General features: G+C 39.5%; 1 protein-coding gene across 14 annotated transcripts in view; it reads left to right on the forward strand.

The window, feature by feature from the left end:
* The window catches only part of EBF1 (EBF transcription factor 1), a 280609-nt gene that overhangs the window by 229755 nt on the left and 28297 nt on the right, over positions 1–22557 (forward strand). For all 14 annotated transcript variants that reach the window (XM_074156299.1, XM_074156295.1, XM_074156296.1 and 11 more), the window contains one exon: positions 17527–17615. In XM_074156299.1, the coding sequence (XP_074012400.1) occupies positions 17527–17615 (89 nt within the window). The remainder of the gene's footprint in view (positions 1–17526; positions 17616–22557) is intronic.

Raw genomic sequence — 22557 nt, forward strand, 5'->3', positions numbered from 1 at the left:
TGAAAGCTGGGCAGCCTTTAATATGATTTAAGATCCTAATACGTGTATTGTAATTATAGGTATGGGTACAGTAGGTAAAACCACACACTGATTTGAGTCCCACATACCTCTTGGGCAAAATAAATATTGGCTCTGTCTTCTGTTGGCTTTCATTTCTACTCTTGTTTTGTTAGTTCCATGTAAGTATTTATCCAAGCCTTTTTAATATAGTCTGAATAAAGCTGCTTTGCATGGCACTTTGACAATTGCTGGTACCTTCTGAGAGAGCAAGATGGTTATGTACACAGCATTTTCTTATTAGAAGATTTCCTGTAACACGTGTATGCAGCTTGATTTCTTTTAAGCTCTAGTCTGGTAAAACATAGGGGAAAAAGGCTAGAGCAGTTGTATTACCTTTTTAAATTGCTCAGAGCTTATTTAGATAAAGAATTACTTGGTGCTTTTCGTAGCACATTGTACAGTTGCTTTTTCCTTTTGCAGCCATCTTTTTTGCATTTTGTACTTTGTTATTCTGATGATGCTGAAAGACAAAGAAACAAACTCTTCTCTGTAATTCACTCCAAAGAACGTACCATCTCTTTCTGTTTTCTTGTTAAAACCAAATTGTGTGCAATTTGTAGGAAATTGAAACCACATTTTTCACTTAACTTTCCAAAATTAAAATTTATGAGGAAAAAGAAGCAATAAAGCAGTTACAATCTGGTCATCTATAATTATCTCTGTGGTTGGAGTAGTTCCACATTTAAAGAAAGCGACACCAAAAGTTTATCAAGCTTGTGTCACTATCAAAAATTTCACTTCTCTTTTTAGACCACAAGAACTGCTGAAACCAGTATTATGCAGTTGGAAATTATCTTGGTGAAAAAGGAATTGGGCGATACATAAAAACAAAGCTTTTCTTGTAACTGAGAAACACAGAACGATATTTATCTTCCTTACTCATTCACTTTAGAATATCAGTATTAAAATAAATTCAACAAATTGTGCCCTTTAAGCTGATTTAACAGAATTCATTGTGAAAAAGCTTAATTTTCCTCTAGATCTATTTCTATGTATGTGTTTCACATTATTCTTTCTCTTTTGCTATTGCGTTTCCCCTCTGCTGTATTGCTCTCTCTCTGAGAACAATGGAAATGACAGTCCAGCGCCAGAAATCTCGACTGCTCCAGCTCTAGAATGTTAGTGGCACTTGCTTTAGTTTTCTCATTTTGCCTTTTTTGTCTCTGAATTAAAATCAAGCCAAATGATGGATGCCCATTACAATCAATTGTTTCAGACAAGCCACCAAAAGTATTGTAGGATTCATTTACATTTAATCAAATTACACTTTATTTGCAATTCAGGGAAATGAGAACTCTGCAGTAAATCAAATATTTCCTCTCCAAGGGCCCCATTCAGCAGAAAATATCCACAGTCTTCCAAGCTGGTGCCTCAATGTATGTAGCAAATCTTCCAGTGGGAGGAGAGCTTGTGCCAACAAACCATTTATCGCAGTGTCTTTTCAACGTTTTTCAGGGTTGTGGACACCTAAATATTTTCCAGTACAAATGCAGACCCCTGAACAATGAATTGTGCAGTGACTTTAAGCCTGCTGACAACAGACTTGCGTCTCTCTTAGTTCCCTTTCATGGACCACCAAGAAAGGTTGCAGGACTTCTGGGGTCCTGGAGGTTTGTACACCACAGATTGAAAAATACTGATCTGTCATTTATAGATCCTGTTATTTTAATGGGAAATTAATGACAGTCACTAAATGTCATTAATATTTTGAACAAATTCTACTTAAAGGCAATAGTACAATATTGGGCATTTACTCATTTTTACTCATTAGTGCCTTAAGGAGAAGTTAGAAAACTTTATTTGCTTTGGAATGGGAGGTAATCTTTGACTGACAGCTCCTTTTCTATTCAGTTTACTTCTGAAAAATTATACCCAACAGATGACTCCTTTACACCTTTGCCCATCACAACACAAAGAGTTTTTAATCTTGTCCATTGTGATTGTTCACATATTTAGTCAGATAAAACTTGAATGATACCAGGATCTCGATATCACCTGGTGCTACGAGTGACCACCTGCCAGCTGCTGCAAACTGCAGATCCACGGCACTGGTGAGAAGTAGCTTGTTACCCAATTGCAGAAAACCTTTTTTTAAGTCTCAGACTTCTTGTATGATTTTGACTCTGTTACTTACAGTCAGAATTTTAATTACATTTAGAGTCCTGAAAGTTCATTTAGGTGCCTGCCCAGATTTTTAAATAGGCATAGGTACCTAAATTTTATGGCTTTGTTGCTGTTTGTTCCCCAGCTCTAAAATGGAGATAAAATGCAGGACTACTATAAATTACAGGGAATATATGATACCAAATAAAGTGGAAGGAGCTCTGATACTAAGCCAAAAAGCACTGCATAGGTACCCAACAAAGAGGGTTACTTCACTCTTGCTATTGAAAATACATCTTCATTGCTGGGATGAAAATACATCTTCACCCTGAAACTTAGGGGCCCCACAGCCATAATCTGATTGGAATATAGAGCTTTTAATGCTTAAAAAAAATTCTGACCAAATCATGTAATGTGTTCTTTAATCCAGTGGGATTGAAGAGCCTAACCAATAATAAATAACGATTTGCATGCTTAGCAGTTAAATGTAATAAAAATCAACCCTGAGTACTTTCCAAGAGTACTTGAAACTGAATTCTGCCATCTGATACTTACACCAAACTTTGGTGGGTCAGTGTCCATTGTAGACAATTAGCTGAATAAGAGGAAAGCTGCCTGCAGAGTAAGATGGTATTTCACAGTATAGCAGGCTTAAAACCAGAGTTGGATCAGTCCCATCTCTCCTTTTCCAATCATTTAATTTCTGAATATTTGAATGTTAAAAAAAAAAAGTATTTTTTTTCTACTTTTGTTCCAGGTGCCCAGGAGATGATGTATTTAGTTTCCTTGTATGTGTGTTTCAGTACTTTTTATTTTATACTTACGATAAATTACTGAAACAGTAATTTTTGAAGGGCTCCTTATCTGTCACACTGCCCTTGTGGGCAGATTGCAGAAGGAAAGAGAACAAAGGGCATGACAGGTCTGGGTTGTCTTGAGTAGAGCAGGAGAATCCTAGGGGAGATTTTCGCCTCTCTTCTTTTGCTTATTCACTTTTGTTTCTTGCAACAAGCAACGTTTGGAAGAAAAAGTGACATTACATTTCCCTTGCTATTTGGAGAAAGCATCGACCGGTTTGCAAGTCCTAGATTTAAATATCATTGCTGTGTCTTTTCCAGCTTTGGCTATGATGAGTGGGGACGCATTCTGTCCAGCAGTAAACTGTCACTTGCTACAGGCCAGAGGAAGGACCGTCCCCTTTCTGAGCCTCTGTACACAGGGGTATTCAGCATGTGCAAAATTATCTGCTAAGGACATGCAGATAACACATTTTCAGCCGCACAACTACTACTTATACACACACACACAAACACACATACATACACATAACATTTTAATGTGGCTTCATTTAAGAGATGATCATTAGGTCTTCGTTAAGTAAAGGTGAAAAAATAGCACATTTTTTGAGACAATCAATTATGCAAGTACCTTAGTGTTTAATATGACACAGTACCTTATCAGTGTCTATTTTTCACTCAATGAGCTGCAACTTAGATTTATTTTGGATAGGTACCTTTGCCACTGAGTATGTATCATCCAGTCAGTTAGGGAAGAGACCACATAGGATGTAAAAATCAATGCCAACAGAGTAGACTCCACTGGTGGGAATCTCCTTTCTTGAGAGGCATCCAAGGCAAGGAGTGGTCTATATGCCCTGGCTGTCCCCAGGCTCTGCAAGTACAGGCACTGCCAGCCCAGCGATGTGAAAGGGCTGCCAGGCATCAGCATGGGCTTTCCAGTGCAAAACCAAAGTGATTCTCTCTGAAGCCCAAGACATTGAACGTTTTTGCAAATTCTTCCCTGCATGGAGCTGGTTTCTGACAGCCTTTGTGCCTGCTTTGCACAGTAGCTAAATGCATTACGGGCCATTATGGGCCAAAAGACAAGTAGCTCCTCTTTAAAGTGTGCAGTGCTGAGGCCACTCATCCCATCTCTGTCCTCCTTGGTGAGCTGAGGTGTCCTTACAGCAAGTGGTTGGTCACCAAGACAATGGGCTTGGCACGCATGGGGGTCATGAGGGAGGAAAAAAAGCTTCACTGGGTTACATATACATGGCACAAGGGAGCAGTGAGCAGAGATGCCCCAGGCCAGCTGTGATGGAACTGGTTCGGAGCAGGAGCAGCAGCATCAGTGCATTGCTCTGTGCAGACTAATTAACTCTGGCAGCCAGGTGCTTAATACTTTGCTCACTCAGGGCCTTAGTGAGTTTGTCTGTTTAAGCGCATTCTTGCATACTGCTGATGGGCCCAGAAGTATATTTATATATATTGCTTACTGCCTGGAAAGCTACAAATCAGTTACTGATAAGTATGCCACTTCCAGCAAGATTAATGTTAAATTCCTCCTTTTAGACTGGCAATTTGCAAATTGCTAAATTAGATTTTAACATTCGAATAGTCTTTTTTCATGTCACGCAGCATCTTTGTTTTTATCACCTGATGGTACTGTTTGTGTTGGTATTGAACTGTGAGGCATATTAATACGATACACATGTATTTTGGTGGCAATTTTTTGTAATGACAACAGTTCTCATGAAATCCACTGGAAACAAATTTGAACAGAAAAATGTAATCCATTCTAGTGGGGTTTGGCTTTTGTTTTGAATTGAATGGAAGGAAGGTATTTGTTTTATAGAAGAAAAAATGCGCAATACCATGCTACTAAGAAAGTATTTTATTGTTAACTTCAGAGCTGGAATCTGAATTTTCCTATAGGCTGCCAACGATACCTAGAAAATTAGGAAATAAATAGGGACAAATGCATGATTATAAACCTGTCTGATCATTTCTGGTAATCCATGGTAACTTTATATCTTCTACTCTATTTTGTGATCATCTTGCAGTCTTTAATCTGTTTATTCTACCTCTGCCTTGAATTAGGGACATTGTAATATTTCTAGTTTAGGTAAAATTAATCCAATAACACTTAAAATATTTTTTAAAACCCTAGTAAAATGAAAATGGCTAATTTTGCTGAGCCCTATTTGAGTGCAAGAAAGTTCCAGCTGTCTCAAAACAGCGTTACTCAGTTGGCAGAGGAGTGTGGATGAGTGCAGGGATGTGGTTATTGCCTCGGGGTGCCACTGACCAGCAGAGATGTTTTGCTGCGTATCCCAAACTCAACAGCGATCACCAAAGAACCAGTTCACTTGCCCTCTGAATGAAACTCTGGAAGTGTTTCACAACAGGACACTGAGTTTCAGTCTGATGCCTCATTTCCTCACTGGTTTCTTTTTGACGCATCAGCTTTATAGGCAAATGGTTGTACCTGGGATATTTTAATTTCCATACTCATCTTCACTGGTTTACCAAATATATTCTAGATGGTAAATTGTGATAGTGGGAGAGAGGCAAGATGCTAAGGGGGTGATACAGGCAATTATTTTTACTTCCTCTTCTCTTATGCCTGTGAGGCTCCAGATTCCAGATTAGTGATCTCTGTAGGCGTGTTTGGAGGCTACTTAACTCGTATTTGGGGGCAGAGCTGCAGTATTTGTTGATTTCTCTGTAATTGACTTGCAAGGTGATCTAGCGCTGACAATTTAGCAAAGGCCTGTTCGGCCCCAGAGCACTCATTTTGTCATGAGCGTAAACCCTTGACGGTGCTTGCTCATTGCCTCCAGCACCTCCCCTCCTTTGCTGAACCTCAGATCCCCCCTAAGCGCAGTGGTGGGAGGAGACCTGCCAGCAGAGCTGCTGTGCAAATGGGGCACTAATGGTTTGCGAATCTGAAGATGGTTAACTGATCTGTGCATTCAATTAAGATGAGTTTCTCAGTTAACAGGCACCCTGGGAAGAAATGAGTTACTTTCATTTCTGGGATTATGAGCACTTAATGAAGAAGACATATCAGAATTCTGCCTGTGTTGCATGAGATAACCCTAAAATGCAGCACAGATTTTTCAACTTACTCGTCTAGCAAAAAAACTTGCCAGGTGAGAGGAAGAAATTGATGCTTGTATGAGTTCTCGGGCAGACAGGCTCACGGGGCTGAATGTAAAGGGGCATTGCATGCAAAGTTGGATTTTACTTTATACTTTTCTTGAGGTCTGTTACTTTGCTTGTGATTTGCCTATTTAAATTTATAATTCAAAATGTAATTTAAATAATATTTACCATATTCTTTCTGTAAGACTTACAATGTGAGTAGAACATCCAAGAGAAATGGATGTATCTGACTAGAAGTAAAGGCTTGGCTATCTGATGTATATATGCAAAATCTAAACTAAGCTCCAGCCAGTAAAGTTTCCAGCCAGTATCAGTATAGTTTCAGAAAAATTGACAGAACTGTTCTGCTTTATACTGGTTGAGGATGTTGGACAAAGTGAATTTAAGATGAGTTTATGCTATGCCTAAATGACTAATAAGCACATTCAGGAGAAGCAAGGGAAACATAAATATTTCATACCAGTTTTGCACTGACATCGCTGACAAATGGGAAGGATGTTTGGGGGGTGATACTTTGTTTTTGGGACTTCCCTTTGTATTGCAACTTCCATGAGGAATAGGTGGTATAACTGTGTCTCGTTAACTGTTAGAGCTAAGCTGAGCAAGCAGCTGACTGTGTCTTAGTGACCAGCCACCTGGAGAAGCACAGCCACTTCCTCCAAAAGTGCAGATTGGATCAGGGACTGGAGTTTCTCACTCCCATCTTATGTTTGCAGAGATTGAGAGAATATATATAAATGTATGCAGAAGTGATGAATGATTGTATATGAGGGAGAAGAGAAAAGGCAGGAAGGATGGCTTTCAACTGCGGCCATCACCTGTTTGTGTTATTTTTGCCATGTAAAAGTGCTTTCATGAGTGAGCTAGCAGGGCATGACACCTTCAGAGTAACACCGTGGGCAGAACTCGCTGCTGCCAGACCAAATAACCTGTTTCAAAGGAATCCCTCTGCTAAACATGCCGTTCTCACTTGCAGTCCATGGTATTCTTGAAGGAGCTGGGCTGGCATTTCGGCAGTGGTGCAGAAATAAATGAGGGGGGAGGTCTGGGGGCTGTTTGGGGTCCATGAAAAACAGGGTCCCTCTCCTGAGAGAGGGCTACTGGCAGAGGGGAGCACACTGGGAAGCACTGACAAAGACAAGTCTCTTCTAAAGTCTGGAGGGGTGAGGTGGATGGGAAGCCCACTATTTTGAGTTTGATTTCAAAAGACTTCTGCCAGGCAAAAAGCCAAGGTGGATTTGGTAGGTTTAGGCGCTGCACTGAGTAAAAGACATGGGAGCAGATGAGGACCTCGTGCATGCTCCGTTTATGTCCATGCATACACATGAGGTGTGGGAAGGAGGTGCTGAGAGGGGGCTGCAGCTGGAGTGAAGCAATTACCTCTCCCTGGCTGCAGATCGGCAGCTGAGCCCTTGTGGAGAAATGGGTGTTAGTCCATTTAGGCTGAGGAGGAAAATTAAGTCAGGTTCCATGTTTACTCGGTGAGATCTTTTCTTGGGTATATCAGTGCAGTAAAGAATAACTTGGAAGTTTTCTTTGCCCCTTCTGGTAGGAATAAGTAAAGATATTTTGCTTCCAGTGGTGTGTTGGTCAGGATCATTTCAGCCGCTTCAAAGGGAGGGGGAAAATAAATTAGAGTTATTGTTATGAGTCTACTCTACCTTGGCCATCAGTAGATGGGTCATGCCATATTACTCCTCACTTGTTTACTGACCTCCTCAGCAACTCACCTTGGTTAATTAATTAGTTTTAGTTAAATTACTTTCACATATGGGTAATTTTCTTTTTACCACTACCTAGTACCTCATTTGATTAAATTAAATCAAGCACGTAGTCAATCACCTTTCTGCCAAAAAAAAAAAAGAGAAAAGAAAAAAAAAAAGTCATTGGTATGGTTTTCCGTCACTTACAACTTACCTAGGAAAGCAGCTGAAGGGGCATTTAGTTTGGTCCAGAGGTATGGCTCATTGGTGCATGTAACGCCAAAGCAATACTGCATCTTTAAACAGGCTTGAATAAGGCTTCTTTAACTATTGAGCCTAACTCTGAGATCTCCCCTGCTGTGAGCCATAAGTTGCTTGTAGGCTTGTTCTAGAGAGTAATAAGTATTGTTGTTTAGCAATTGTGTTGTTGAAATTCAGCTCCACTATGTCTGACAGTATTTATCTAAAATACTTTCCCTGGTGCGTGCTCAAGTTCCAGTAAACCGTGTCTTATTGTGCGACCTTTTCATTTTCCAGTGAAAAGGGATCAGCTCGTCAGATAAAAGCTACAAGCCAAAGTACAGGAAAAATGCGTGCTCAGAAAATCCGAGCATGATTGAAAACAAGATGTGTTAAATCAATGCAGTTTATCGCCTGCCTATTCCTGGCAATTGCTGTTCTAAGCTCATTCTGAGCACACACTAGATGATAAAAGTATAGTGTCACAGTGCTCACTGGGGTGTGAGGGCAGGGAAACATGTTTATCAGAAAGGCTGGTATGATTTTTTTTTACCCTTGATAACAGTTATTGTCAAAATTTTTGCAAGAAAACCCAACCCTGAACAATTATAGAAGCAGGTGATGTAGCTGCTGCTAAAATCAGAGACTACTGAGAACTCCCAGATTATACATTTCTGTTTAAATGTCACAAACTAGCAAACAACAAACCCGACTGTTTTAATTTTAAACAATTCGCTGCATCATGGAGGATGTAGCCAAAGTGGTCTTTTTGCTTTAAAGTGAGTAGCCTTATCGCAATTTCATGTAGACAAATCAAAGCTAATGTTTAGAAATAAAGATGTTTGAAAACTGTTGTTTTCTTAAGGGATTTAAGCTTAGTTATTGTGAGGGATTAAAGAACTAAATTAAACCTCACAGGAGTTCAGTCCCTTCCGAGGACATCACACCTATAATGTTCATTACAACTAGGCACATTTCATCTCATTTTTATGATTCAACCCTACTTGTATTTCTCCGTGAATCTCATTTGCAGAGATTTGGATGTGATAGCTGGTGTTTTTCCAGTTTTCTCTCTTGAAGATTCTTTTTGCTCTGACCACAGTGCACTTGCACATCAGAAGTCTACAATTCTGAGAAACAGCCAAATTTAAGCTAAGATGCTTTTTGATAGGAATGGCTTTGGCATTCAGACAGGACACTGAGTTTCTCACACATCCCCTGGTAATATTTTTTTTTTTTAATAATCTGAAAAGAAGATGAGAAATAGCAGGTTAAAAAAGAGAGAGAGAGGGGGATTATTCAAGAGAAACTATTTCTGCGTATCAACATGTTACAACAATGTTTTTTGATGCTGCCTACCCCAAAGGAGTTTGTGAAGGGTGACAAAAAAAACCGACTTTCTGTATGTTATACAAAATTATCTCTATGAAAATTTTAAAGGGGTCTGCACCTACATTGTAGAATTTGAGGACTCCATGGAAAGGAAACATGCTGAAAATATGCATATGAGAAAATGAAAGAAAGGCTTACATGAGGTGACATTTTAGCATTTCCTACACTCTGTATGGTACATCTCTGCATCTGTTTCTGAGCCAACCGTTTAAAAATAAATGCAGTATCTTTATTTTTTAAATGTTTCCAGGTAGACCTAAATATAGATCTTATAGCTAACCTTAGGCACCTATTATTTTACATCTTGGCTTGTATGCATTTTTTGTGCTTGTGCGTATGTGTACACATGTATTTATTTATTTAAATGAAGGGGTAATCCATTGAGAGCTAGCCATTTTCAGTAAATTTTTTGCTGCATGCTCATGTGCATTACCGGAATGTGTCTGACAAATAGGAAAATATTCACATGTAAATGCTGTTCTTTCCCTTTTTATAATGACTGCCAAAGATGCATCAATTAACCTAGATGACTAGATGAAGTAACCAACATGCATTAATTTCCTTCTGGCCCTCTGTATACATATCCCTAGTGAATTCTACCAGCCTGTTCTGAAATTGGTATGTTTAAATTCCAGTGCCTGAAACTGGACTCTGTTTCAGACTCCCTTAAGGCCAAATCTTCCCCATTAGACAAGAGGTTAGCGCAGTCAGAGGAAGAAGAAACTGCAAAGCTCACAAATTGTTTGACTTTTTTTCCAAGCCAGATTGCAGGCTGCTAACAGTGAACATTCAGAGTTAACGTACTTTGAGAAACCAACACATGATTCTTGCTAGACAGATCTAGTAATTTCATTCCTTAACTTTCATAAAAAAATTTGGGCTCAAGACATGCATTCCTTGCATCTTCGGCATCCCCACTGGCTGCAGAGACTGGGCTAGGTGGGAAGGGAATAACTCCTCTGGTTCTTAGTTGCTGGAGAAAAATTGTTATCAGGAAGAAAATATCACGCTGTCTATCATGTTTGTAATAACACTGATGAACACAGTGGAGCTGCCTCAAACGCTGGCCTATTGTGTCTTTAGTTCAAGTAAAGAGCAGTCACTAGGGAAGCTCAAGAGATCTAGGTGTTAGGTTTATCATTTGACTCAGCTCTGCATTTTTCATATTGCTTGGCACGTGCACGTGGTGTTTGTTTGGGCATTACATGGCAATAAAATATAGGAATTACATTTCAGATATCTCTATCTCTTTTTATTTCTAGTTTAAAAAATGACATCATGTCACAGTTTGATTTTAAAAATGGAAATTCAACGCACAAGAGTATGTTTAAGTGAGGGAGTACTGAGACCAGAAAAGCAAGGAAATTCTGAGTTAGCACTGGAAGGGCCTTTCGAGCTCAAACCTTTCTGTGCAGGCTCTCGCTGTCCCACCCACTTCCGTTTTCCATTGCTTGTGGGAATAAACACTCCAGGGAAAGTCAGTGGAAAGGAAACTTTATAAAAAGCAAACCAAATTGACAACAAAAACAACAACAACAAATAGCTCAAATGCTTGCATGTTTTCATTTAACGGTCTTTAATTAGCAAAGGAATAGTCTTTGCAGGGAGATTTGCAAAACAGACTTTTTTTCATTTGATGATGGGGTTTTGAAGTGGGTTTTTTTTGCTGTCTTTGTAGAGCAGGCATAAAGGGGCCACTATGCATAAGAGTTGTTGGGTAGGGTTTGCTTGCAGCATGCCATGTCAAGATGTTGCTTTATAATATCATCCATTGTTGGTATCGCTGTACTACAGGCAATTTTGGCACCTGGAGTTTGATATTATTATGGTCTGTCCTGTCTTATCCCTAACTCCCAGAGTCAAGATTTTGTTTTGTTAGAGTTAGGGGCTTCTAGCAGAAATCCCCCAGAGCTTGGAGACAGAAGCCATAGGCTGTTAGCAAAGGCAAATACCCCGGATCAGTTCCGTGGCAGCATCTTGCCTCTAAGAGAGGCAGGAGCTCCTGATTTCCATCTCTTCATAGAGTCTGTGCTTGGTAGGATTGGGGAGTCAGAAGCCACAACATTTTGTGTGACTACTCTCAGTTTTTGCTGCTCTCACCCCATACTGCTGTTGCTCAGTAGTGTGGAAATAGCAGACAGAAGTGCAGATTAAAAAGGAAGAGAGATGATTATAGAGGTGGGCACCTGAGTTGATGGAGGAAGAGGCCAAATGTCCAGGAGAAAAGAAGTTCCTAGCTATAAAATGCCTTTGAAGATGCTAAGATTGCAAGGCTCCCATTGAAGACTCTGCCTTCCTAGCTGCCCTTGATTTTGTTTAAAATATTCATTCTCTGTGCTTTCAAATGTTCTGAGCTGGTTTAATATGAACACAGAGAGACACATTAAATGTGTTCCTGGCCTGGCCTTCATTGCTTTGACAATGCTGCAGCATTTTTGCATGGATTTCTTCATGCCTTTTTGTGGCTAGGAGGTGTTGAGATGGGTAACTGTGTGTCTTGGCCACGGCATCAACTTCTATTTATGTTTTGGTGACATTTCTCTCATCAGACAGGAAAAAACTCAAAACAATTGCGTTGTAGACCCCAAAGTCCCATCTCTTTGACATAGCTCTGGATTTGTTACTAGGTGTCTGGTTTTGTTGTAGAGACAAATTAAAAAAAAAAAAACCACAACTAAACACAGATTTGTGCAGAGACAAAGGTAGAGTCTAAAGAATCTTCTTCCATTCCACTGTTATAGCCACAACATCCTGGACATCATATGAAGCCATTATAGCTCTCTGCTTCTGCAGGTCATTCTGACCTTCTTCCAACTCTCCAATTCCTGTGCCTTTCAGGAAAACCAGTGACTCTCTGGTGCACCACAGGAGCGAGCACTGTGAGACATTTAATTCCCACGTGCAGCCTTTCCCTGGGTGTTTTGCTTATAACAATTAAGACCAGATTTCTTATCTGGGATAAGGACGGTCAGACCTGTGGACCTGAGGCCAATTTGTAGCCTTCAACCTTTCTTCAGTTTTGTTATTTGAGCCCTTAGACTCCCTTCCCTCTCCTTGCAACCTTTTCCACTGGAAAAGTATATGAGAAGTTTGTAGGTCTAAGTGCTGCTTTCTCATTGGTTTTGGGTCAAACAGAATGAAGAAGAAACAAGGGCTGAAAAGTAAAAAGAATAAATGAAACCATGAATGCATGGGAAACAAATTAACTGGATATGTTTTACGTTCTGAAATATTTCCATAATGCTTCTATGTAGTGTGTGTTTATTTTTCTTTGAATAATAATGTTAAAATGTGTCTAATTCAATTACTCTCTGCATTCGCTGAATGAGTTTTCCTTGCTGAAGAGTTCTGCTACACTACCCCAAGCTACGAATTCCATATGATATTTGAACAGGTCCTTTTTAATTGCTGATATTAAGTGTCGATCATTCTGCTGTAAGTTGGCAGTGTGGCCAGAGAAACAAATTCCTCTCTCAGATACATCAGACAGTCATTCAATTAACAACCAAAGCTTTATTGACACAGTAGGAATTCATTATGTGAAATATTAAAAAAAGCCCTCCACTGACTAGTTAAAAAAAAAGAGAAAGAGACTTTTAAGGAAGGTGGATTATCTACATGTAGTTATTAAAATTATTGGTGCAGAATTTGAAATTATAGTTATGGTAGAAACATTTTTCTCAGAGGCATAGGCAGCATTTTTGTTGAAAAATAAGTTGGACTTTGAAAAGATGAATATAATGCATGCATCCTTATTTCCATAGACATTGTGCATTTTCTTGATTAAAAGACTTACATTTTATGAGTTATGGCTTTAGACTTGCTGCATAAAGAGCTTCATGGCTTATTCTGTTAGAGTCTAATTTGAAAGAAAGTTCTTCCTCAAGGGTTTAAGAAGTAATTCATAAAATGGTAAGAATAATAAATATTGTGCCTTAACTCATACACTAGGATAGATAGACAGATTTTGTACACCTGGGTGTAATTTCACTTAATTCACACAAGAGACAGGCTGAAAGTTTATTGTTTGGAAGGAGAAAAATGGCTTAAATCTTGTATTTGCAAAAATGATTATATTAGCTTAAATGAAAATGCTACTCTATTAATGGCTTCAATAAGCTTTGCATTTGGAAAAGTATTTTAATAAAAAGTTACCTGAAGTTTACTGCAACTTAAAATATGTAAGTGAGGGAAAAGTACTTACTTTGATTTATATGTCTTTTGGAGCTGTAATTATTGGCTTTTTACTCACCTATGTAAAACAATGTACTTTTGTAAATGGATTTCTGGCCACTTTACTCCTTTTTTTTCACATAAAAAGTAAGCACTGTCAATCAAAGAATTTTAAGGTTTATTTCCTCTTTAGAAATGATTGATAGCCTTTTAGATTTACAAGTTGACAAGTTAAAGGGTTCTATTGGTATAATTATGTACTAAATTCACAGTCTTTCAATTTAAATGTCCTTTTAAAACCGCAAGATTATCATACCTGTATTTTGAAAAGTGGGCCAGTCAGTTTGGGTTGGTATACAAATTGCTTCCATTAGCCTTGGGACCTATTTGAATTTAATACAGTTTTTTAAAGTTAGTAGTACTTTCAATAGTACTTTTAAAATTTAGGGTAATGGGAATGCATTTTAAGTACAGTATGTGTTAGCTTGTTTTTAATGTATGGATGTCAAGAACACAAATAGAGAGTTTGTATTTCTTATTGATTCTTTTTTTCCAATCATGGAAAAAAAAAAACAAACCTGTTATTTGAATTAGAGCACTGGGAAATGCGTTATTGTGAATGGACTTCAAAGGCAGAGACCAGGCTCGCACGTACTGGGGACAGAGGCAAAACCTTGCGTGAAGCTGGTGTCTGACCTCGTATGTTCGATGCCACTAATGGTGGCCTCAGCACTGGCTCTTCTGCAGTACGTGGAGATCAGAATATCACCTTTTCTTTGGAGTTTTGCCAGCTACTGATACAGGAACTGGTGTGGCCTTAACACTGAAGGTGGGGTTAAATACTTACAGGGCTCTTTCTTCGAGATACGACTAATTACGTTTGACTTGGTTTATAAATGAACTGAGGAATGGAGGGCTGATATCGTCCAATCTGTGGTTAGATGTTCAGGCAGCTAAAGATTTCTTTTTTTCTTTTTATCTAAGATTGAAAGGGTTGAGTGGTTATAGACTAATGAGTGATATTTGACAACTACAGTTAAGGACCCAATCCTGCAAATTGCTGCGTGCAGCCTCTCCCCACCACTAAAGTAAAGCTGAAGCTATTTGAAGCAGAAAGTTTTCAGTATCTCTCAGAGGATGCTTGATGCCTTGTGAGATTGGACCATAAAATTAACATTCTTTTTGGTCATTTAGTTCAGAAAATACTCACAGGAAATACTCTGTGGATTTCAAATGTGTTGAATGTGTGGGAAGATATGAGAAAATGACTGCTATCTCTGGGGGGATTTCAGAACTGGCCTCCATTTATAATATTGCAGAATTTAGTAACTACTTTCCCAAAGGATGTAAAGGGAAAATGGCCATAAACTAGACTGAATTAGAGAAGAAACACATTTGACAGAACCACGCTAAAATCTTCTAACATATTTGCAAAAGAAATGTAAATTAGAACTGTAGGGTTTTTTCTTTTAATCTTCTCCGAGAACAGCTATTTTTGATAATAAATATAAATAGCCGTAAATTAATTTATTATAAAATTTGAAGAAGATCTAAACTAAACAGGTTCATGATAAGAAGCTATGTAAGGAAGCTCAAAGGTAGTGAAACTGACAGTTTACAAACCCAGGTACTGTGATTTTTCCTGCAAAAAACTACCCAGCGGAGTGGACAGCATGTGGCCAGGGTGTGAAAGGAAAAGTGGAAAAAAGACCCAACCAGCCAAAAACCAAAAAGGGCACAAGCAGGGGAAAAGCCTTATTCTCACCCCCTTCATACAATGACCTGAATATAAATAAAAGATCAAATTCAGATATTCCTGTTAAAGGGAAATGCATGAAAAGACCTGAGGAGACTAGAGGGATGCCATGATCTTTGGGGCAATAAAAAACTTCTGACAATAGCCCAGAGAGTAAAATTCTGAAAGATTTCTAGTCTGGTGTTACTGTAATACTGTAACAGTAATTTCAGGATATGCTGAGAAGATTCCTTTCTGATATTAAAAAATATTTTAGATTCTGCTGGACTCTGGTCCTCTCCAGCCATTCCCCATCAGCCACATGCATCTCTTTCCCTGCTGTTGGGTAGATCTGGATTCTTCTACACCACCTTCTTTCTGCCTCAGTTTGCAGTAGCATCACTGGGGCGGCTTATGGAGTTGGGATGTACTGAAGGTTCAGAAGGATATAAAAATCTGATCCTTTGGTTGCCAGTAGGACCATTTGCTGTAGCAATGTGGTTTGAAAGTAATATTTTGAATGGAATAGCTTTTTTAAAAACTGGACTGTTTTGTGGGGTTGTTTATGGAACACCAATTAATTAAAAACAAGCCAGGGATTACTTCCATGATAACAATGTGATCTGGGTAAAGATCTTTAACATTAGGAGTATGAAAAAAAATGTTCTCTTCACTTAAAAGGTGGAAGTATGGACAAAGTGTGCCACATTGATCAGACTGGTGGAGTTGTGTAACTTGCTGTGGGATAAGCATCACTGAGCCACATGAGAGTGCTTACACAAGTGAGACTGGGAGATACAGTCTGATGCTAAATCTCTTTGCAAGAATCAGATGGCATCATTCTAGCCACATAGTAAAGTTCATAAAAAAACCATCATAAAGGAGCAAGATATATTCATAATTTAGTAGGCAGAATTTGTGCAAGAAATATTTTTTTTGCTATTAATAACCTAAGACAAAATAAGAAAAACTTTTAAGTAATCCAAAAATGAAAAAAAAAAATAAAATTAGATTTCCTTTCCACCAAAAAAAGAAGACTGAATATACAAAAATCCATAGTGGAAAAATTTTTTTTTCATTCAACTCAAAAAAATTGCAAACAAATTGCTGTTGAAAATTTCATCATCTCTATTGGCATGGGAGAGTCAAGATGTGCTGTTGTTTAGAGATGCTTGAGAATGCTTGACTGTTGTTCCAGTTCACCAAGGCACTTAGGAAATTTTAAGCACATGTTGAAGTCTCACTAACATCTGAGTTTTAAAGTGATCATATGACTGGAAATATAGCTAGAAGGTCATTCAGTACAGTCCCTGTAATTATAGGCAATCATATAAAAAACATAATATTCTCAAATTTGCTTTGCTGAAAGCAAATGGGTTTAAGTATGTGCTTACAGATAAGCATGTGCTTAAAGGCTTGGCACAATCAGAGCTTCGATTAATGCAGGCAGACCAGCATTTTCATGAAGATTAAAGTGTTCCACTTCCACCATTTCTCTCCTTCATTTTATTGGACAAGGACTGGGGAAAGAAGAACTAAAAACATAGATGATTTTTTTTTTTTTTAATTCATTAAATCTTTTGGATCAGTTCCATGCTGGGCGGAGCCTGAGCTGGGCTGCTTAAGTCAGTGTTGATGAGTTAAAAATAAAGCCTCCACCAAGACAAATGCCTGTAGTTCACAACAAAGTTATATGTGATCACTGCACATGGAGCATATTAAATGTACAATAGAATCTGGAACAAGAAAGACTCCCTAATAGTTACTTCTTTTGTCTTCCAATCACAAAGGGCCTTCCTTGTAATATGAAAGCAGGGAAAAAACCAACATGAAACATGAGGTGCAAAGTATTTATCAAATTAATTTCATCATGGCTTCCAGAGATAATAATTGCTTCCTATTTGAAAGATATGTGCAACATCCCCAAATTTTCCAGCCACCTTGTTTTAGGAACTCAAGTGGGAGGGTTTGCATTGCTCTTTGAACCAGAGCTTCAAAACCAACCTCAAATAACGATTGAACCAAGACTTGATGTCAGTGCAGATCTCAAAAAAAAAGGGCATTTTGCTGTGATCCTTCCTTGGCCTGGCAATGCATTGCCAATTGTTACAGTGCGATGGAGCCTGCTTGCTATGTGTTTGTCACATCACGATGTTGTTTGTTGTTGTTTCAGCTCTGAACGAACCCACCATTGACTATGGTTTCCAAAGGTTACAGAAGGTTATCCCCCGGCACCCTGGTGACCCTGAACGCTTGCCAAAGGTCAGCACAAAGTTTATTGTTTTATTAAATATGGGAAATCTGGTTACTGCATGTTTTCGTCTGAAAGTGCAAGACTCTGCAAATGTAATGGTTTGGTACCCAACCCAGATAAGCTGAAACAGAGGCATGACCAATAAAGCCCAATCAGGAAGTTTCATTATGAGATGCATATGAGACTTCCATGACTGAGTCACAGCTAACTCAGATGGCTCTTGCCTTTCTTAAAAGGAAATCTTACTCTGTTCTGAAATACATATTTTTGGTTGGTATTTTGGAACCTGAGCAGCTTATTCATTAAAAAAATGACACTTCCTGGGTTTGGTATCATAGTACAACTGGCCATTATAATTTTGAGAACTTCACCATTGGCAAAATCAAGTTATTTGGATCTTCAGGAAATGTGTGTCCACTGCTGTTGCACTGTGTATTGGTTTAGGATAATAATTGCTGCTTTAATACTGCTTTATTTTAGGATTGCTGAAGTAATTGGAGCAATGTGTAGTGCAGTGATTTGATGTTCATTCCCATCAAAATTAGTGGAAGGTTTTTTGCTGACTTCTGTCAAGTAAAAGCTGAGGAAGAAACAGAATAGTTCACATAGGCTTCTGGTACTTCTGTCTTGTGCTGTGGAAACGCCGTCTGGGTCTGCGCTCACACCTGTTCTTACTACCTTGCCATACTGTGCTTTCTCCAGTGAGAATTTGCTGTGAGTTTTTTGATATATTGGAGAAAGTGGTGGGTTATTTGAAGAAGTGTTTCTCTTTGCCTCAGGAACACTGAGCAATAGCACGTGTGAGCTGGAGTCACTGTATGTGACCAATTGCCACCATGTGTTTTATCTGCTCTGGCATCATGGCTGTTAGTGAGTGAGTTGGGGAGTCAAATAGGCCAAGTGTGTGTGTTTGAAGAACCTCACCTTTGACTTATGCCAAGCAATACGTGAATTTGTAGACCTGAGACATAGAACAAATTGGACTTTGATGTCTTACGCCAGATCCCTCAAATAATGCACATCCAGTATAGCCTTTGTGACTGGGTAAATCCAGTGACCTTTCTTCTGTGGCTTCCTGAGCTGTTGCAGGCTTTTGTCGGGGATTGTTGTGGCCTTCGATTAGTTAAATTTCTGAAGTGTTTTAAAGGTGATAAGATTTCATGAACACCTCAACTTATTTTGTTTTATTTCTTGACAGAAATAAAATTCAGTATGTGATTTTTTTACAGGCTTGTTAAGTCTTTTATCTGTGCCTAGGAAGGCTGTAGACTGTGGTTTCGGGGTCGATGATGTGTTGTCCTTCCCTCTTACCACCAGTGGAACATGCTGTCCTGGAGAGTTACATTTTACATTGGCTCTGTTCACCTTCTGCAAGCTGTCCCTTTCTCTGACTTTTGGACAGATTTGCAGCAGGACACAGATATCATAGGCTGTCAAATTTCCCTCCAGAGGTGCAACCATTTCCAAAGAAAGAGAGCAACCTTCTGTAGGGGCTCTTTCATCTGTATCGTCTCTCTGCTGCCAAATGTGCATGTGGAGAAAAATTGTTTCTCAGAAAATAAGAGACCAGCCTTCACTATGCACCAGGCATTTGCAAGACCCAAAAGAAATGCTATAAAACTTCCCTGAACCTAATATTTCAGCTAACTAGTATATGGCCATGGCTTTCTTCTAAATCAGGAAATTCAAGTAAAATAAGACTGAGCAATTCCAAATCGGTTTATGCAGCTGGAGGTTGTAGCGCATCACCAACTTCCACAGGTATTGGACTTCGTTTCTGACACCCATGGCACTGAGGGGTCCCCAGCAATGCTCTTTTGTGCTGGTGTGGGAATCCAGCCATCAGGCTGAGCACCCTCCTCATTCCCATTTAGACTGTTACCACACTGATAAGCACATGTTCCTGCTATCTAGTGTCATGGGACATAAAAACAGGCATAAGAAAGCTCCATCCAGCTCCATATCCTGACTCCAACATTTAGCAGGTATTTATGGATAGGATATGAGAAAGAGAGTTAGTACTGAGTCATGTGTCCCCTCATATACCCTCTTGGTTTAATGTCTTTGGTCTGGGTATCTTTTCAAGCTATTTTTTCGAATCTTTAAATCAAGGGAAATTGTGGTTATATATGCAGATGTATGATGCGATAGCCTAAAAAAACCCAGTTACTGCTTAAGGAGTGAACAAACTCAGTGAAGAAACTAGTGTCACAATGCAAGGTTAGAGGCAAACAGGACAAAGAGGACCTTGGTTTTTTGTCTTTGGGTAATTCCTTCTGTGCAAGCTTGAAGGTTGGACCTCAAGTTCAAGATTCATTAATATGCCACACACAGAGGCTGAATGCAGCAGGGGTTGGCACATGTCGACTTCTGTATTTGAGGCACTGATGGTTCAATTCCCAGCATCGCTTGCTGGCTCCAGGATCATAATCAAGGACGCAGTGAGTCTCTGTGCTGGGTGAGCACTGCACAGCACTCTTCCCCATGTCATTAAACCAGGAAGGGCTTTGGCAGTATTCCACTATAGACAATTCTCAGTGGCTACTTAGAAGAGAGTTGGAAGCCATATGGCTTCCACAGTGGAACCAGGGGCAGAGAGGGCAAATGTATGAGAGAGGCAGAGCGAGACAGCAGAGAGGAGAGCAGGGCTCAAAGCTTTCAATATCCTTTCCTCCATTTTCCCCATTATCCTGCCAGTGCATCATCACTTCCTGTTCATTGAAAAGCTTATACTTATGCTTTAAATAAATAAAACAAAACACATTTCTACAATTGCTGCTAGGGTTTGTGGCCATTATTCCATTGAAGCACTACTGATGAATTAGAGATGTTTCAAGAAACAGAAATGGTTATGATTTTCGTGTTCATAAGGGCATGCAGTCCTTCCCATGGACCAACAAGAGCATTCTGCTGTGTGACTTAACACCGCAGTCAAGGAGAACTGTTAAGGCCATCAAGCGAGTGTTAGCACACACTCTGCCCTCCAGACCTGAGGAGTTAACAGCCATATCTGTGCCAACAGGCATTTCTAAAACCATTGGGGCTATTTGAGAAGTTTGATCTCCACTAGTTTAGAACCAGTATTTTCAGAAGTGATCATTGTTCATGGTTGGGATGATTTTTTTTAAATGTTCCAGCTATCTGCTGGAAGCAGGCAAAGAAAAAAGCCAGATTTTGAATTATTTTTTTTTTCTATCTCCCAGTGCTTCAGTAGCCAAATTCCAATGGAGAATGTCTTCCCACAGTGAGGAGAATGCGAGCACCTGGGAACTAGGGTCTTTGGACTGCTAGACTGACAGTTGATGTAGAGAAGTACTTAAAGTAGAAATGCAATATATAGTTTCTGGAGAAAAAAGAGTGGGAGCTGATGTTGGTAGCTGGGCTATGGGAGCCAGCTATGGTCTTGTTCCTTTCTTGTACAGAGCAGGCCAGGGAAAGCAGCCAGTGGAGGGTTGTCACTAGCAGATGTGCATGTCTGTACATAAACACAAACACAGGCACCAAGAGGAGAGACAGGCAGTACAGAGGTGGTGGGATTAGCACCCAAAGCTTGGAGTGAGATCAAGTACCAGGAGTGGGTTGGGCAGTATAGTCTTTCCTTTCTAATACAGACAGGAGGCAGATCAGAGGAAACGAGATCTCTGGGGAGAAGTGAAAAGAAATACCATGATGCTAATGTTAAGAAATCATATCGTTGTCCTGTAGGAGCAGTCTGTAGAGAGCCTGCCTGTGGAGCTGGGGAATAAGCCTGCATGTGTGTGTGCAATTTCCCTGTCTCATGTGTTTGCATATATGCACACAAATACACACTTGTTGTTGGTTCTTGCATACATAACTGCAGTGGAAATCACTAAAGAGTTCAGGTCACAACAACATGTTGAGTCTATTGAGTTTCCTTCATGTAACTGCCCTATAATCCTTAAAATAAATCCCTGGCAGATACGTTGCAATTCTGCAATTTTGTTAAAACTCCACAGCTATAGCTGTTAAACAGTTTCAACTGTGAGCTAGATTTGAAACACATCCATCCTAAATGATTTAATAACAATGATTCCTCTTTATATGCAATTTCCTAGAATTTATTTGCCATTTTCACCACTCTTACAACTCATCACTTGCATTTAAATTAAGCGCAAGATTGTTCACTCTGTTTGAGAAGCAAGTCACTGCATTGACCCCCTCTGTGATCTGACGTCCTCTCCCTCCCAGTCTGTTGCTTAAATGCTCTGTCTAGGAGACCCCCTTATCCCTCCTGAAAGGGACCTTTACTTCTGGTTTCTCTTCATGTAGATGAAAGTGGAGCCCCTCTCTCTCTAGCACTCGGGGGCCTCCCTGCTGAGCAGAGAGCACACGTAACCAGGCTTCACCTTCCGTTCAGCTCCTTTTCTCTGGTCGGTCATTAGACGACCCCCCCCCAAGACATATCCTACTGCTCATTTAGGACACTAATAGAATACAGGTGGTTATTAGGAACCAGTGGCTGACAAAAGCAGTTGTCTTTTCCCATATGAAATCCTACAGATCTGCCCTTTATCCATTGTGACATGGGTATTGTTTATATTACAAATAAAGGTTGTCTCTAAATGTGGGTGGGTTGGCCCAGGCTTGCTAACGGAGGTTAAAATAGCAAGAAAGACAAGGCAACTCAGGTTTGCTGCTTCAGACAGACCCAATGGAAATTCCAGAATGGATCTCCATCTGCTAACTCAAGATAACATGTTTTAACCTAAGTTAGTCATTTTTCAGCTAAGAAAATACATCTTTCGGGGGATTTTTTTCCACTAAGTGTAACAAGAGGGTTGTTAGAAAACGTTTTTACTAAGTATGGGCAGGAAGGGGGAGCATGTGAAGAAGAGCTGTTGGAGTTCATCTGTATAGCAAGGAAGGCATGAGATGTGCTTGGATGTTTCTAAACTGTACTGTAAAATTTATAAGCATGTGAGACCAGAA

Source organism: Numenius arquata, chromosome 11 (genome assembly GCF_964106895.1).
Source record: "Numenius arquata chromosome 11, bNumArq3.hap1.1, whole genome shotgun sequence".
NCBI classification, from domain to species: Eukaryota; Metazoa; Chordata; class Aves; order Charadriiformes; family Scolopacidae; genus Numenius; species Numenius arquata.